Below are 15,831 nucleotides of genomic sequence, written 5' to 3' on the forward strand. Positions count from 1 at the left end.
GCCTTGCCCCAATCTAATTTAGGAGCCATTTCCCCCATTGCACCCGTGCCTTCAAAAGGAAAAAAAAAAAGAGAGCAAAATCAAAATCAATTCTTGCCTTTGAATCCAGAATTAAGTCTTAACCTCTGATAGGTCTTACACGGACTCTTAGGGGCTCCCCTGTTGGAACCTGTTCCACCTCTGGCTTCTCTGAAATAACCTCTTAACCCCCCACCCCTCCCCTTACTCTACTTTCTTCTTCGTCATTGTAATTGTCACTGCCCAAACTTACACTATTCTATGAATTTGTCAACTCGTTTACTGTCGTTTCCTCCCTCTCGAAGGGGTGGCACCCTGAGGGGACGGGTGTCTGTCTGGCTCACTGCTCTAGCCAGTTTGCAGCACTGCTCCTGGCACTTGGGCAAGAACACCGAACGCTGTCAGCAGCACGATGGAACTGACAAGGCCTGCATCCAGTTAGCAGGGACCCAGCTCCTGCAGCCGCCGATGCAGAGGGACCAGCCTGAGCCGGCCTCCAGCAGCTCCTGGGTCCAGATGCCACAGCTCAGTAAACAAAACCCACATTTCCTTTCGGTGCTACTTAGTGGTGGCAAAACTCAATCCCCAGGGCCCTCACTTACCAAGTAACGCCACCAAGAGGAGAATCACAACAATGTTGTTGGCGTTCCTCTCCTTGTAGAAGTACAGCAGCAAGCAGAAGAGAATGATCTCCACGAGCTACAGAGAGCAGCAAGCGGGGGAGGTCAGTGGGGGCCATAGGCAAGACCAGGAGACCCCGGAGGGCTGGGCTGGAGTTTACGCTGCTGACTGCATCAGTCACAGGCCCTCAGAGTTGAAAGGGAATCGAAACATCCAGTATTTCCCAAACCGCTGATACATATCCTGCAGGAAAGCAGGGAATGCTGAATCTCTCTACTCCCAATACTGAAGAGCAGTTCACCTCGTGGTGAGGCTCTGAGGGTGCTGTGCTGGCCTCAGGTCCACCCTGTCTTGGATGGTCAAGATTCATCAGGCTGAGCTGGTGTCCCATTTCACTGCTGCATGGTAACCCCCACTAAAACTGGGAGTTGGTCAAAGAGGGAGCTGCTTGTTCGGTGAGGAGAAGAGCTCTTTGGTTAAGTATATAAGTATAGATACCACTTGCCTGCTAACCAAGCCTCCACTGCGTGCAGCTTGGTAGAGTTGAAACGAAGAGGACTTCTGGAGTCAGGGAGGCCCAGTTATGATCTTGGATCTCCTTCTAAACTAGTTATGTGACCTTAGCCAGGTCACTTAAGTTCTCTAAATCTCAGTTACCTCCTTTGTGAAACAGGGGTAAGAGTTCTTAACTTAGAGGGCCATAATCACAGTTTATACTTAATGAACTCATAAATCTGCCAGGCTCTATTCTAAGCATTTTATCTTCACTCAACTCACTAAGTCAGCATCATAATTCTATGAAGAATCTCAAGCTAGCAAACGGCAGAGCTGGGATTTGAACCCGGATAGTCTGGCTCCAGGGCCCATGCGCTTTCCCACTAGGCTACACTGCCTGCAGATGGGGGCCCAGTGCCTGGTGTTCAGAAGGTGCTCCATCAGTAGAATCTTACTAGACAACAGCAAGTTTGAAAACTCTGAAGTTTGAGAAGTTCCCCGCCTTTGCAGCAACAGCTTGTCCTTTCTATTCCTTAAAGGTCCAGACATTTGGCAATATTTTCCCAAGGAGTGAAGCCAGCCCCAGCCCCCAGCAAAACTAAAGCAATGGCTCAGCTCTGTTTGCCTATCCCAACGTCCTACCAAAGTTCATTTATCATAAAAACCAATGGAGAAACATTAATGAGCATTTTAAAAAGAAAAAACTTGTTAAACTCCTCAGAATTAGAGACCATAAAACACAGCTGCATTCACTTTCCTGTTTCTTCCTGTCGTTGTCACAGTGAATACATATTTTATCTACTTGTCATCACAGTCAAAGCACAGTTTTGTGCTGGGCTGTTGTTAGTTGCCGTAAACAATTTTCATGTTTTATGAAGTTGTCATCATTATCTTTAATTGTTGCAAAATAACGCCATCAAACAGATGTACAGTTACTCATCAACATTCCCAACTGCGTACATTTGGGCGGGGGGCAGGGGGGGAGTGGCCGATCTCCCCACCATTCTTCATGATGCTTAAACGCACACCGGGAGAGCACTTGGCGTTCTATCGTGAGATGGCTGTATATGTGTTGGTGCTTCCTGATGGACCATGAGTTCTGTCAGCCTGTCTCGTTTAGCTTTTATACCCACAGTGTCTGGCACATAGCAGACACTCAATAAATATTTATTGAATTTGATTTGGCCCAATCTTTCCAGCTGGCAGCACTGCCTCACAGTGACGACGGAGGAAGCCAAACTGAATTGGTCACTGAGCATCTGTCACGTGCTGGGTGGACCTGACAGCCACCCCGGGTCCAGTGACCCCGCCAGATAACGTACAGAGAGGGAGGCAGAGCATGTGGCTAAGTGCCTTGGTTACGGCTACATGGTATGTAATGGACTCGAGCCCAGGACTCTCTGAAAGAGAAGCCTGGAATCTATCATCTGCCTCACGGACAACCTGAGGAAAAAGGACTTTTGGAGCCTCTACGGCAGGCCCAGGCTTCTTGAGTCAAGGCAAAACAGTGAGCACCTTTGTTAGCAGGCTGTGGTGACACGTGAGGCCAGGCAGGCGGGCAGGCTTCAGGTCCAACTCGGCTCTCACGGGACTCTGACTGAGCAAGTTTGCTAACCCTGAGATCCACTTTCTCATCCATAAAATGGGGGAGAAAAACACCTATGTTACAGGACTATCGAGGGAGTCTGAGATGTGATGAAACAGAATTTCACACATTGAGGTCTAGGGAAGTCATTCTGGCTTATACATGATTTAACTCAGATTTTATGCTAACAGGGACTTCCCCAGTGGTGCAGTGGATGAGACTCCGAGCTCCCAATGCAGGGGACCTCGGTTCGACCCCTGGTCAGGGAACTAGATCCCACATGCATGCCTCAACTTAGAGTTTGCATGCCACAACTAATGCGCCTGCCTGTCGCAACTAAGACCTGGTGCGACCAAGTAAATAAATAAATATGAAAAAAAAAAGATTAAAATGGAGAAATTTTTTAAAAATTTATGCTAACTAAAATGGCCTATTTGTGGCCTTTCAAACATACATTGCACACCTGCTTTAATTATTAAAGAAAAGGGTACACTGACCAGAAGTAAAGAATGTTCACATTAAAAATAAATATTAAATGCCTCCCTTCACGGGATGCCAATGCTAGTACCCCTGCGAAAAGATTCCCTTCCCAGGTGCCAAGGACAACCCGACTTGCTGTGTACATGATGACCTGTTTTTTGTTGTTGTTTTATACCTTTAAGGAATGTATCCCTGACTTGTCTAATGTTCTTTGACCTGAGAAGATATAAAACTGTGCTGAAAACCCCACTTCTCCAGAGCAGTTCCTCGGAGTTATCTGAGAGGCTGTCTCCCAGGCTATAGTCTTCAGTTTGGCTCAAATAAAACTCCTCATTCACTGGTTATTTTTGTTGATAGATAATACATTAAAAAGTGTTTAACATGGTGCAGGGGGACCAGGAATACACCAGTAGCTTTATCAAATACCTTAGATGTTTTCCTTGATTAGTCCATTTGTAATCAGTTTAGATTACAATTAGTCAATTGTAATCTATTTGTAACCTTGATTAGTTCTGGTTGGGGGTTTAGGAGATAAAGTCTACAGTGTCTCCCATGTTTCTATCAGCTTCTATCAGCTGTGTGATAGAGGGCAAAAAAAAAAAAATAACATTCTTTAACTGTTGAAAATTTTAACTTTTTTTCTTACCATAACAGTTTTAAATGTTCACTGTAGAAATTTTGGATAATATGTGAAGACGAAGGTGAAATAAAAACACAATCATAATTCCATCTCCCAGAGACAACTACTGATGGAGTTTCTGTTTTTCTATCCAATCTTTTACAGGTAACGTACAGACCTACAAATACCTCTAAAAAAAATCAAGTTATCATACTATACATGCAGTTTTAGACATTACTCAGGACGCAAGTGAAAAACAGCACTTCCCCAGGAACTACATGCTCTCTGGGAGCGTGGTGTTCGGCGCTGTGAAATACATCATGATCCCCGTGAACCCCGTCTTGCTGGGAATTTGGGTTTCCGGTTTCTAGGACTCCATCCCCACCCCCACCATCTCAGGTGGAAGGACAGAGGCTTTTCTTACCATGTACAGGAGAAAAGGCCAGCTCACAAGATGTCTGATGATGTTCTCGCCTGTCATCTTCTCGTGACTGTTGGGTGCGAATGTCACCAGCAAGTAGGTGCCCACGATGGCCAGACCGCAGCCAACGAAGGATAAGATGTAGCGCCCTGCAGGGAGGGGGAGGCCATCACAGGGCTTACTGCAAGCGTACGCCCCAGGCCAGCATGTGTCTTTGGGGTAACATATGGGGACCTGCTACTGCTTGAATTTGGGGTTTTTCTTTACTTGAAAAATAAGAGAGTATCTTCATGAATGTCATTTTTTTTTTCTACTTTTTTGGCCGCACCTCAAGGCATGCAGGAACTTGGTTCTCCCACCAGAAATCGAACCCGTAGCCCCTGCAGAGGAAGTGTGGTGTCTTAACCACTGGGCCGCCAGGGAAGTCCCCTGAATGTCATTTTTTTAAGATACATTTAGTGTTAAAAAATTTTTTTAATAAGATAGCATGCATACAAAAAAGTGCTCGATGAATTCTTACAAAGTGAACTCACACATGTAACCAGCACCCAGGTCGAGAAAGGGAACATTCGTAGGACCCCCAAATCCCCACTTGTGTCCCCTTCCAATCACTAGCCCCCACCCCCAGGGCAACACTTTGACTCCTACCAGCACTGGCCATTTGCCTGGGTTTGTACGTTATATCAATGGATTCTTACAGTACGTTTTCTTGTGTCTGGGTTCATGCAAGACTATGTTTGTGAGATCCATCTGTATCCTGGCATGTGGTGGTAGTTCCTTCATTCTCACTGCTGTACAGTGGTCCATGTGTGAATAGGATACAATTTATCATTTCTACTGTTGATAGGCATCTAAGTAGTCTCCAGTCTTGGGTTATAACAAATCACGTTGCTACAAACATTCCTGTGCATGTCATTTGGAAAACATATGCATGTAGTTCTACTGGGTACAAAACTAGGAGTGGAATTCCTGGGTCACGGGAGATGTAGATGTCCAGTTTAGTAGGTACTTTCGAATGGTTTGCCAAAGCAGCTGTACCAATTTACACTCCCACCAGTAGCGTATGAGCAAAACTGCGTATTTTTCTTCATTTTAGCTGTTCTGGTATTGCACTCTGGTTTTAATATGCATTTTACAAGGAACATTCTAAAGCTAGATGGGCTAGATAAAAACAAAAACCAAAAAAGCCTCAAAAGCAAACCTTCAGAGCCTATGGTATGCCTTTGAAAAACTGTCTCAGCCTCTCCCAACTGGCTATTTAACCTACTCCCAAGGGAGCTATCTAAATACTATCAACGCTCTACTCCACAGATCTGTCAGAAATTGTTGGTGGCCCAGGAGGCATGCTCCTGGGTGAAGGACCAGAGTCTCCTGACTCTTCCCCAGGGTCCTGTCACACTCCAGTGGAACCCTGTGGGATTGGTGAAAAGCCTCTGGTTGAAGCTGAGTGAGCCCAGCCCCAGGCAAGCTGAAAAGGGCTGTGAGTTCTGAGCTGCACATATTGTGACCACAGGCTTCTGGATTTTTCTGTGATTGAATTAACTCTACCTGTTTCATTTCAGTATCTCGAGGAAATGTGATAACATATTAAATCCTTTATTTTCATTCTAGGCCTCAAAAGGTGTTCAAAAACCAGTTGTTCAATTGCTCAGTGAATGAATGAACCATGGTTAAACTCAACATGGTAAGTTCTGTGCAAGTCTATTGTCTTAAGTTCTCCGTAGGCAGGGACAGGTCTTACTCTATTATCAATATGCCTGCGTTGTCCAGCAAAGGTCTAGCACTGAGTGAATGTTTGCTGGACTTAATAGAACTCTAAGCAGGGCAGCCAGGTACAGTTGTGCAGGTTGCTCACTGCACAAGGGCAGTGAAGAAGGCTAAAATCTAGCCCATGCTCTGCTCACCAAGGCATTTGCCCACAGAACTATAGATGCCCAGAGGGGCATCTTTTTCTAATTCACATAGGGCATGGCTCTCATTCCAGGACCACCTAGCATGACCCTGAAAGGGACATAAACCTCTACACTGATCTCAGAACCAGCCCCGCCCTGCCCCTCCCCCAGCAGAATTACTACAAATCATTGAGTCTTTTGGTCTTTGCGCCGTCATTTGTTTGCTGAGCAGTAGTTCTGCTTTTTTCAGTGTAAGATTCTTTTCTTTTTCCACCTCCTGGCCCAATCTTGCTGTTATTCTACACCAATGATTCAGAACAGTGGTTCCCAAATGTGGCTGTATGTCTGCAGCATCTTGGGAGCTTCCTCTCCCTGACATTTTGTGTTTAAAAACTTTCAGACACAAGGACTTCCCTGGTGGTGCAGTGGTTAAGAATCTGCCTGCCAATGCAGGGCACACGGGTTTGAGTCCTGGTCCGGGAAGATCCCACACGCTGTGGAGCAACTAAGCCTGTGCACCACAACTACTAAGCCTGCACTCTAGAGCCTGCGAGCTACAATTACTGAGCCCGCGAGCCGCAATTACTGAAGCCTGCGTGCCTAGAGCCCGTGCTCCACAACAAGAGAGGCCACTGCAATAAGAAGCCCGCTCGCCGCAACTAGAGAAAGCCCATGCAGAGTAACGAAGACCCAACACGGCCAAAAATAATTAAATAAAAATAAATTTATATTTAAAAAAATCTTTAATAGTAAGCACCCATAGTCCCACCACCTAGATTCTAAATTAACATTTTATTATACTTGCTTTATCCCATATCGCGATACATTTTCTTCAACCCTCCACTCATTCATCAAGCCAGGTTATTTTTGGATACATTTCAAAGCAAGTCGCAGACTAATATACTTCACCCTGGGGAGCTTTATGAGAATGCAGATGCCCAGGCCCAAGCCCAGATTTAAAGTCTCTGGGGATAGAGCCTGGACCCACCATCACGTCACTCCTTAACTCCTTAGCGTGGCTTGTAAGCCCCTGCATCATCCAGTTCCTCCATGCCCCCTTGCTCTCATGTTCTGCTTCCTCCTTTACTCATCACCCTCCAGCAACACTGGCCTTACTGATACCCGACACACCAAGCTTATTCCTGCCTCAGGACCTCTGCACCTGCTGCTCCTTCTACATGGAACACTGCCCACAGATCTTGGCATTGGTAGTCTCCTTAGTATCAGTTAGGTCTGGGCCCCACCTCTTCAGACAGTCTAACCCTGACCAGTCTAGGAGAAGCATCCCCACATCCCCAGTGCCCCAACAAAAAGCATTCTATTTTCTCTGAAGCACTCGCTAAGATCTAGAATTATTGTATTTAGTTAGTTATATAGTTAACGTGTTTACTGTACGTTCTCCCCTCCAACACACATATACATTAGACGGTAACCTCCATGAGAGTAGGATCCTTATCTGTCCTACTGCTGTATCTCCAGCACCTACAACAGAGGGTGGCACTCAGTAGGTAACTTCTTCCCCACTCCCTGGGTTTCTATGTGGAGGAAGCTCCAATGGACCGACACTTCTGCCTCTTGCCCCATTGGTCTGCATTTCTCCGAAATGGAGTTAATCTATCGAAAGAATTTAAACACTAAGGCTTTGATCTTTTTTTCTCCCTTCTCTGCCCCAGGATATGTAAGGCAGTAATTCAGGATAAGTGTTCCATTCTGTGAACCCAAATATTTCCTTGGGAGACTGGCCCAAGGTCTAGCTGTGGGCTGGAGCGCATTGGGGGAGAGTATAAGCAAGTCTGTGTAGCTGCATGTTCTAATCTAGCTTTTATTAGTAATAAAGCATAACTTCTGATCTCCTGTGTTTGACGTCCATGTTTAGTTCTCACTGTTTTCAAACTCATTTAGGGAAGGAGGGTGCCTTTTACTGGGCCTCCTAAAATCCTAGTAATAGATGTTCAATAAATATTGATTGAATGGAATAAATGAAAGCCCATTTTAAAAAGTTGCACAGATGGTTCTGATGTGTAGCCAAGTTTGGGAACCACTGATGAAAAAACCCAGCTCTCAGGAGCCTGACGAGGGTGGGATACAGAACCACACTGGAGAGCAGGAGACAAATGATCTCGACATTGGGGTGAGCTGGTTTCATAATGAAAAAAAGCACAAGCATAAAATTAAGAACAGAGCCTCAAATCCACGAACTTACTCAGAAAGTCTTTAGGTTTCCATTTTTCTTTGATGAATATGATTCCTATGATGGCGCTGGCTATAAAAAAAAAAGAAAAAGCACAGGGAGAAGAGGATTGAGGCTGCCATCAGTCAAATGGAGTCCCTTCACCAGTGCCCTTTGGGTTGGCTCATTTGCACTGGAGCTTGCCTGAGCTCTCACTCGTGCCCCCAAGAGCTCAGTCTCTTGTTATTAGAAACAGAGGCTCCTCTCTGAGCCTCCCTGAGGATTCCCTACAAGGAACACCGGGGGCTGAACACTTGCTGTGTGACAGGCAACTTACACAAGTTATTTCTGGCGTGTTTGCTCTTTGAGGTGGGCACTGTTATGATTCCATGTGGAAAATGGGGACACTGAAGCTGAGAGAGGGAAAGGACCCACATGCATCTGGCAAGAAAAGGCTGGGCTCAAACCTAGGACTGTTGGAGGCCAGGGCTCTTACTCCTTCAGAAGGCAATGCCTACCTCTGACATTGCCCCCCTGGTTCTTTTCTTTTCACTCCCTGACTCTCCCACGTTTGCAGATGTACTCAAACTTTCTTGTGACTGTGCTAAAGGATGGGGCTGGCATTCACCATGAACAGACCTGGGTTACTATCTCAGGTCTGCCTCTCCTCTGGCTGGGTAACCTGGGTAGGTCACTTCACCTGAGTCAGTCTCCTAGTCTCTGAAATCGTGGGCTGGATCCAGCCTTCACCAGCTTGGTGAGGGTTAATAGTCGGGAAACCATTCGTAGCTTGGAATCAGCGACAGTGTGGGTATTTACACCCTTTACATTGGAAACGTTAAAAATCAGGTCTTCTTTTTCTTCCACTTTTCTGTCCCTTCCCTTCTTCCCTCCCTCCCTCCACCTCCTCTTTCTTTTCTTTTTCTTCTTCTCTCATTCTCTCGAGTTGGTTTATCAGCACATCACTGAAAATACCTACGTCTCGGAGTCATAGGGGTAATTAAATGAGATAATATATGCAAATCACTTAGTACATGCTCAATAACTGAGTTATTATTATTATTAAAGTACCTGGAACAGTGACTATTAAGTAATAGGTACCCAATAAATGGTGATTATTACTTTAATATTTATTTTTAATATTATTTTTCACTTGGTGACTTAAGAAAGTCTAAGAGCCCCTTAATTTCTAGGGGATGATATGTGAAGTCCCATCATTATAATTCAGCCCATTTTCAAGAATTTGGTTATTTGATCCTTATTAAAATTCAAAGACTAAGATTTAAAGCACTTAGTCGTTCAGTCACATATTCCTCATTGTCAATAAAGGTTCTGAGAGCCCTTTGGATAGATGAGCAATGGGCAGAGGAGAAACCTAAATACCTATTGGGGCTGGGCAACAACACAGATGTAGAAAGTAGGCCAGATGTAAGACAGCAGAGAGAAGCTGAGACTACGGCAGACAACTTGCCTCAGCTAAAGGCCCTCACATGATATTTTGAAACGATGCTGGGTGGGAAAGAACACAGCATGCCTGAGGACCTCAGTCATCTTGTAGGCCGCCTGTTTACCAACCCTGGTCAAGAAAAAGAGGGGCTTTCAATAAACAGGATCAGGGAAAGCAAATAGATTTCCGCTCCTCTGCCAACTCCTAGTAATTGGTAATGACTGCCTGAAGCTCTGAGAATTCTGAGGGCTCATCCAGGCTCACTATGATTGATTAGTGATAGCTGCCTTGGGTACTGCAGGGGCACATAAATGCCATGCATCTGCCATCCCTGGTATTGAAGAGGCCCTCTTAATTCCAGGAGGATTAAGACTCAGAATAGGATTTTCTCCTTTAAGAGCAGAGAAGAGCTTCTCGGCACTGTAATGCTTACCAGCAAGATGGAACGAAACATTTCAAAGCAATTTCACTGTCCCTGCTCCTATGTACAAAAAACTATTGTTCACTAATCTACTAACATCTTTTACTTAAGAAGAAAAGAATGTTTTTTTCTAATTCTATTTCATCTGTGACTTCATGGACATTAAAACTCCTTTGTCTTCCAGTTGGTTCAAACGTTCTGAAACACTGGTTCAGTGATTACAGAAATCATAGAAAAAGGGAAGATGAGACAGTTAGTGATGTTTTAAAAATGGTATCAGTTGATGTAAAAAGATCAGAGAGCTTAGTTTATCTTGACAGTGTTAGGATGAATGTGTCAAGGTTTATCTTCCTTCTGCAGTAGAAATAAAAAGCAATTCTGATAAACTTTCCGAATCTTAAACAGATTCTGAGGCAGACAGCCAGTTTGTATCCCAGCCCTGCTTCTTGCTAGCTGTGTGATTTGGGGAAAGTAACTTCACCACTCTGTGCCTCAGTTTCCTCATCTGTAAAATGGGGATAACAACAGTATCTCCCTCAAAAGGCTGCCAGGAGGATTAGAAGAATCACTGTCTGTAAAGTGCTTAGAGCAAGTCCTGCTGAGTAAGAAGCCCTTTGTAAGTGTTACGTATTACTAGCAAAGCAAAAACTGGTTTGGTGAGTCTCGTTGATCCTGGTGGTGACCTGCTCACAGAGGTGGGCAAGTCCCAAGGGAGGGGCGGGGTGGGAGCTGGGTCTTACCTATCACGGAGACGGCGCTGAGAGGCACAATCAGCGACAGCGGGGCAAAGGCATAGGAGGCAAACACGCCCAGCTCGCCCAGCAGCATCAGGAACAGGCCCAGCCACCATGTCTTGGTCTTGAAATAGGCCCGAGGGTCCTTGGAGCCCACGAGGCGAATGTGACAGTACTTCTAGAAATCCGAGAAAGAATGTGATTTGTCCAGATCTCCGGGGAAAAGATGCTAAGACGCACGAATCCTAAATCCACCCTCCACTTTTAAAAATAGTTCGGGGAGACCTGTCAAGTTTTTTTGGAGTTCTGACTCAGAGAAGAGTAAAGCAGTAGTGATCTAAATCTTAGGTTGCTATTCTGAGACAGTAGTTCTCAAATCGGCTGGGAAGCCTTAAATTCCCTGGGAAGCTTTGCAAAAATACATGTGCCTGGGCCTCACCCTCAGCGGGGAGATGTGGGTGAGGCCTGGAAATGTGCATTTCTGATGCACATCACAGGCCACGAGCATCTAAGGACCCCCACTTTAGCCTGGCCCTTGGGTTGACTTTTCCCTCTCATAGCAATGCCCAGGAGACCCCGTGTTCAGTGTGCCCACTTGGATACACTCCTTTCTGTAGAAATGCTGGCCGCTCTGTTGGGCAGCCCTGTGGGTGCTAGTGGACCCTGCCCTCCCCCGGGTGGATACTTGGCCCAAGCATGGACAATATTCCTGGTTCTGGACATGTGATCTGGGGATACAGACCCTGAGGCAGTGACTAAGGAAAGCCAGAAAGGCATGTTGACTTAGAGGGTCAAGGCTGCCATGTGGGGAGGATCTTGATGAGGGCTGCACAGAAGCAGATGCATAAGCAGAGGTGCTGGTCTGCAGAGAGAAGAGACGGAACCACAGAAGGAGCTAAGAGACCATGCAGCCTCGGGAACACACAGAAACACACACGTGTGTGTATGTGGAAGCAGAGTGTTCATGTGCCTGCTTGAGAGGGACAGAGCAGCTCGCCGAAGCTGGCAGGTGTGCAGCGCTGGGGGAAAGCGTTGGCCAGTGTGCTGTGGGATTTGTCCTGCTGGCAGGTGTCAAGTCTTGGACTGGGTTTCCCAGAAGCAGTCCCTGAAACAAGGGCTGGGGAGCAGGGAGTTGATTCGGGAGGTGATTCCAGGAAGCATAAGTCAGGGAGTGGGAAAGTGAGACAGGGAAGGGGGAGCAGGACCAGTGAAGGGTGCTTTCACGTGAGTTAGTGCTTTGGGCAACTGGGGCTCAGTCCCTCTGAGAAACCCTGTGAACTCCCCTCAGAACCATCCTACCCAAGGACGGGAGGCCTGACTCCCATGCCCCACTGGTTAAAGGCTGCTCCAGGACATTAACAACCGCTACCAGCACCCAACACACACAGCTGGCTTCCCAGCTGCACCTGCAGCCAGTGGGGCCAGTTCCCATGGTGTCGTCAACTGGCTCTAGACCACAGCTGCCTGTGAGCTCAACTAGGCCGAGGAGTTATGGGGCAGGGCATACACAGCAGCTGCTCCAAGGCACCCCCCAGAGACTTTTAAGTAACGGAGAGCACTGTCTTCATAGCTGAGGGGTGATGGGGGATGAAGGGGGGGCAAAGAATCAAGAGAGATTCTGGAACAACCTAAAAGGTAGTGTCCCAGCCCTGGGATGGAATAGGCAATGTCCCCCTGAGAGGAGGCAACCAGGGGCCTGCACCAGATACCCTGGCTATCGGCTGCATCTCTGCCCCAGGCAGTGCTGGTGACTGAAACGTACCTGCAGGTTAAGCGCAATGCTGACCACAAGGTGTCCGAAAATCGCCAAGAGGGCACCGATCAAGTTTTCCTGTAAGGAAAGTTCACAGGAGCAGACATGAGCTGGGCCTAAGCCAAAGGGCCCCAGGACACATTTGAATCCAAATGTTTGTTGTCCCAAAACAAAACCAACAACATCCATTACAAAGCCACGCCCCCCAGCCACTCTATTGGAATTTTTCTACCTGAGTTTACTCTGGCTGCCTTGCTGGTTTACAGAACACGGCCTGCAATGGGACACTACCAGAAAGCGCCATCCTTTGTCCTCCAGTCACAAGGACTTGATAAGGCCTGAATCTGCTCTTCCAGTCCCCTTAATGTATTGACTTGGTATGGTCTTGAGCAGAAAAACAATGTTCAGAAATCAGAATTTACAAGAAAAACACAGGCAGGGATACTATTTGCCATCTAATCAGTGGCGTCTTCCTATTCCCAGAGGGGTCTCAATGAGACTCTTTTAAGTGGCAAAGTTGCTTCGGGCACTTTTAATTATTTAATTTATAAAAATTTAATTTATGTCACCTTAAGAATGAGGTGCAGATTCCTTAGCACCGCATTTTTTTTAAAACTTTATACAATGATTACTAAACGTATATTCCCTGTAGAATAATTAGGAAATATAAGTGAAAAGAACAGTAACGCAAAAAAGAGAAAAAGCCACCTGTCACTCTAAAACCCCCAGAGATAGTTACTGCAAACATTTTGGTTTTTGTAAAAAATTTTTTCTGTCCATGAATTTTGATGTCAATGGCAATGTTAATTTATTTTTATAAAAATAATATTATAATTTGTTTTATAACCTGTTCCTTTACCTAAGATATTATAAATACATTCTCTTGATAGGCATATCTAATTCACCATTTTTTTTTTTTTTTTTTTTTTTTTTTTTTTTTTTTTTTTTTTTTTTTTGCGGTATGCGGGCCTCTCACTGTTGTGGCCTCTCCCGTTGCGGAGCACAGGCTCCGGACACGCAGGCCTAGCGGCCATGGCTCACGGGCTTAGTTGCTCCGCGGCATGTGGGATCTTCCCGGACCAGGGCACGAACCCGTGTCTCCTGCATCGGCAGGCGGATTCTCAACCACTGCGCCACCAGGGAAGCCCTCTAATTCACCATTTTTAATAAATGTCAAAATAACTCACCATTTGGATGTGCCATATTTTCTATCATTGTTTCTGTATTATTGGATACTTAGGCTATTTCCTTTTTTAAAAACAATGCTGTGAACGAACATCCTAGTTCATGCATTTTTGTGCATTTATGAGGATTATTCCCTTGGGATAAATTCTTAGAAGTGGGACTGCTGGGTCAAAGTGTACATGGCCCAGCATTTAAACCACACTATGTTATGTCCCCAACACACCCTCCAGCATTATCCCGCTAAACACCAAAGGAATGCATCATTCTAACCAAATAGGAATCCTCTCCTCCCAGCATGGGCTTTCCCAACTCCTCCTTTGCTCAAGAGTCTCCTCCCACTGGCGCCCTCCCTTGTGAAATCTGCATGTTCTTCAAGGCCTGGGCCAGGCCCAAGTGAACCAGCAGTGAACATCAAGACAAACTCAGTCCAGTAAAAATTAATTAAAAAAAAAAAAAAAAAAGACAAACTCAGTCCTTCAATCCCTCTGGAAGGACAGATAATCAGCAAGCAGTAAGGGGGATAAAGTCAATCCTCCATCCCGCCTCCTGCCCACCTCTTCCCTTCCCTCTCCCAGATTGCTGAGGGCCCATAGAGCTGAGGGGCCTTCCCAGAGAAGGGGCGGTCACTGTGGGATAGGGGAGGAGGAGGTCTGCTGATGGAAACCACCGTGGCTGTCCCCGACTTCTCCCCATCAAGGTGCAGTGCTGCAGCATAAAGGAAGGATGCTGAGCTGGGTGCCAGGAGACCTGGGCTCTGGTCCCAGCTCTACCACCACGTCGTTACATGGCCTCAGACAGGTCCCTTTCCCCTCACCAGGCTTGTGTGTCCTCTCTGGATGACATAAGTGCTGGCCCAGACGACTACTAAGGGCCCCTCCGGCCCTGACCCAAGCTTCTGGTCAGAGCCAGACTGCTCAGAGAAACGAAGTGATGATCACGCCAGACAAGAAACCAACCAATTCATTTCACATAAAATAGCTCATTAACTGGAGGTTATTGGGGGCATCTCCAGGGACCCAAAGGAGCTGGCTTCCACTGCTTCCCAATACAGCTCTCAGCCTGAGCTGCACTGGCTCGGTCCTTCTCCATCTCCACTGTTTCATGTTTTTTGGTTTCTTTTCAGTTAAACAGAAGCCATGTCCTTCCTGCAGGATCATAGAATCTCAGAGCTAAAAGGGTCACTGGAGGTCAATCAGGCCAGGGTTCCCAGATATGTCAATGGGGTTCCAAGGCAAAAGGCATCATGTGGTTAGATAAGTTTGGTAAACACTGTATCCTCCATCCAGTGCACTGGCCCAGGAGAGGCTCTCAGAGGCACTTTCTCCTTGTCTAGCTCAGGTTTCCCAAACCCGTTTGGCTCCAGAGCTCTTAGCTTAGAGTCCATCCACGGGCATCTGTAGTACATCTGCAATTCTCACCAGCCTGACATTTTAATCGCTTTCCTTTCCTTCTGGTAACAGCACCCCCATTGTGCTGTGGAGGACTCCCTCCCATCCCCCTGCCTCCTCATTGGATAGTCCCGTGGGGACTGTCATTCAAAGTGCTCCAGTCTCCTCTCCTAGACAAGGATGGGCCTGTGACCCACGCTTGATTCAAGCCAGGCAGGTCAGAAGCTCTCTGTCTAGGGTCCAAATCCTGGACTGAGAAACACAAAGGTGGAAAAAGGCTGGTTCACTCCTGCCCGAGGTGAGGTTTAGCCACGTCAGACCCGTGGAGCCTTCCTGGTTCCTGACCTTCTGAAGCTGGCTTCTCCAGCTCTTCCTTCTATTCCGGAAGCAGTCCCACAATCCTTTTTGCTTACGAGCTAGTTTCTGTTACTTGCAACCAAAGAGCCTAACAGAGTCAAGGCTTCACAGAACACAGTTTGGGACTATGTTTATTATTATTAGTCCAACTCCTAGTAAATATGTGTCCCTCACTTTTATAGACAAAAACGGGGTAGCTTTTATGGACAAAAAAGGTTACGTGCATTTACTTTGCTTTTTTTTAA

At 46.3% G+C, this 15,831-nt stretch overlaps 1 protein-coding gene across 2 annotated transcripts in view; it reads right to left on the reverse strand.

Moving 5' to 3' along the window:
- NIPAL3 (NIPA like domain containing 3) overlaps positions 1–15,831 on the reverse strand; it is a 49,803-nt gene that overhangs the window by 17,148 nt on the left and 16,824 nt on the right. For both annotated transcript variants that reach the window (XM_059038799.2, XM_059038815.2), the window contains exons 2-6: positions 12,666–12,734; positions 10,910–11,081; positions 8,335–8,394; positions 4,243–4,388; positions 621–717 (exon numbers count right to left, since the gene is read on the reverse strand). In XM_059038799.2, the coding sequence (XP_058894782.1) occupies positions 621–717; positions 4,243–4,388; positions 8,335–8,394; positions 10,910–11,081; positions 12,666–12,734 (544 nt within the window). The remainder of the gene's footprint in view (positions 1–620; positions 718–4,242; positions 4,389–8,334; positions 8,395–10,909; positions 11,082–12,665; positions 12,735–15,831) is intronic.

Source organism: Kogia breviceps, chromosome 1 (genome assembly GCF_026419965.1).
Source record: "Kogia breviceps isolate mKogBre1 chromosome 1, mKogBre1 haplotype 1, whole genome shotgun sequence".
Lineage (NCBI taxonomy): Eukaryota > Metazoa > Chordata > Mammalia > Artiodactyla > Physeteridae > Kogia > Kogia breviceps.